The following is a 2,155-nucleotide window of genomic DNA, read 5'->3' as shown; positions in this document are numbered from 1 at the left end:
GGGGGGCGCGGGGCGGGGCGCAGGGCGGGGGAGCCACTCACCAGCGACGCTCATGAAGCGGTGGGAGAAGATGGACAGGCGGACGGGGTCGAGCTGGGCGCCCGCCGTGCCCGGGGCCTCGGCCCCCACGGAGATGCGGATGTCCCCAGTCCCAGTCACCTCTGCCTGGCAGGCTGGCTCCACCAGGATGGTACTGGGGGCGGGGCAGCAAAGGGGCTGCAGGAGCCGGGCCACACACCCCTCCCAAGCAGGGAGCCCATGTGCCCAGGCCCAGAAACAGCCCAGCCATGAAGGGACCCGAGAGTCCTTCAGACTCCTGCAGCCTGGGCCCCACAGGTCCCCCCAGCCCCGGCAGCCGCGGCCCTGGCCCTCAGCCCACCTGTTGCTGTCAATGACGAGGCAGGGCCCCCGCAGCTTGTGCCCAGCGCCCAGCTCGCGCAGCAGGTACACGGGGGTCTCCTGGTAGCCCCCCTCAAAGTAGCAACGGGTCATCTGAGGAGGGCGTCAGGGGAGCAAAGTTCCCAGGGCCGGGGCCCTCCCTGCGCCTCCCCCTGCCACACCTGTCCCCGTGTCCCGGTGGGTGTGGGTGGACGGGCACAGGCAGGGCCACCAACCTTGTCTACCCGGGGAGGCCCACTCTGGGCTTTCGGGACGTACTCGAGGCGAAGGCCACTGTGGCCAGTGCCCCTCACCCGCACGTCGTCCACCACCACTGGCCGCTCAGGGATGACGAAGCCAAACTCCCTCATGTACCTGCACACCCGGAGGTCCCGGAGAGCCATCAGGGCGGGCAGCCAGGCCAGTGGACATGAGCCAGGGCTCCCCAGACGCGGAGCTCACATACCTCTCGACGAAGCCCGCCCCAAAGTCGCCCGCTCTGGGTGAGTGGGTGGTGGCTGGGTGCTGGTGGGCGGACACCATCAGGGCGCAGTTTGTGCCCTGGTAGCGCAGGTGCAGGAAGCTCTCGGTGCTGATCTGGGCCCTGCAACAGCGACGGACAGAGCACTCGCACTGGGTACCCTTGAGGACACCTAGGCCACCCCCCACGACTGCCTCCGAAGAGACCCCAAGTGAAGCGGCTAGGATGCGGCAGGCCCTCCACCTGGCCCGGCAGCCCCCGGAGCCCCACCTGGGGAAGCCCTGGGCCCGCAGGGCATCCACGCACTGCTCCTCCAGGCGGCTCAGCCTCTGGTCCAGCTGCACAAAGGTCTCGGGAGCATAGAGCAGGGAGCAGGGCTCCTGTGCCTCGTGTACCACGTCTGCCAGGGCCAGCCCCAGTGCTGACAGCAGCCCACTATGCCTAGGGGGACAGGGACCGCACAGCGAAAGGGTGGGGTGCCTCCCAAAGTGGCCCCCCAGCCCCAGGACACACGCACCACACCCAGACACACCTATGAATGTGCACGGTGTCCATGCCCAGGGCCCGGGCGATGGCGCAAGCGTGCTGCCCGCCAGCTCCCCCAAAGCAAGCCAGCACGTGGGCCGAGGGGTCGTGGCCTCGTGCCTGGGGAGCCAGAAGGGGATCAGTGGCCTACCCTGCCCCGCCCGGCCCTCCCCCATCCTGTCCCCCACCCCTGGGCGAGGGGAAAGGCAGCTGTACCTGCGTGAGCGCACGGATGGGCCGGCACATGGCCTCATTGGCCACACGCACAAACCCCATGGCCACCTCCTCCAGGCTCAGTGGGGAGGCCGGACAAGGCCCGTTGGTCAGGAAGCTGTTGACCTCAGCGGCTACAGTCTCCAGGGCCTTTCGGGACGCCTCCGGGGACAGTGGCTGGTCCTCTCCCGGCCCGAAAATGCGGGGGAAGGAGGCAGGTAGCAGGCGACCCAGGACCAGATTAGCATCCGTCACGGTCACAGGGCCTCCTGGGAGGTGTGCACGGTGTGGGGCTGGAGGTGAGCGCTGGGAGCGGGCAGTGCGCGTGGGGCTGGAGGGGTCGCTGGGCCTGGGCCGTGTGGGAAGGGGACTAGCAGAGCACGTGCCGGCTCTTACCTTTGCGGTAGCAGGCGGGGCCAGGGTGGGCTCCTGCAGACTCTGGCCCCACCACGAAGAGGCCTGACCTTTGGAGAGGGGAGCCGGAGGTGGAGGCAGGCCGGGAGGCAGGGCTGGGCCCCCGCCCAGGTGTGGGATGGGGCTGACCTGAAGGAGAGGCGG

General features: G+C 69.4%; 1 protein-coding gene across 1 annotated transcript in view; it reads right to left on the bottom strand.

The window, feature by feature from the left end:
* Positions 1-2,155, bottom strand: part of OPLAH (5-oxoprolinase, ATP-hydrolysing) — an 11,069-nt gene that overhangs the window by 6,851 nt on the left and 2,063 nt on the right. Inside the window, 9 exon segments of the mRNA XM_007464553.1 lie at positions 42-193; positions 380-492; positions 615-753; positions 845-982; positions 1,130-1,300; positions 1,392-1,504; positions 1,601-1,866; positions 1,994-2,061; positions 2,141-2,155. The exon segment at positions 2,141-2,155 is cut by the window's right edge and continues 8 nt beyond it. Of these exon segments, the coding sequence (XP_007464615.1) occupies positions 42-193; positions 380-492; positions 615-753; positions 845-982; positions 1,130-1,300; positions 1,392-1,504; positions 1,601-1,866; positions 1,994-2,061; positions 2,141-2,155 (1,175 nt within the window).

This window comes from Lipotes vexillifer, unplaced genomic scaffold, assembly GCF_000442215.2.
Source record: "Lipotes vexillifer unplaced genomic scaffold, Lipotes_vexillifer_v1.1 scaffold394, whole genome shotgun sequence".
NCBI lineage: Eukaryota > Metazoa > Chordata > Mammalia > Artiodactyla > Lipotidae > Lipotes > Lipotes vexillifer.
The sequence above is the reverse complement of the archived record's forward strand: the minus strand, read 5'-3'. Positions and strand labels throughout refer to the sequence as shown.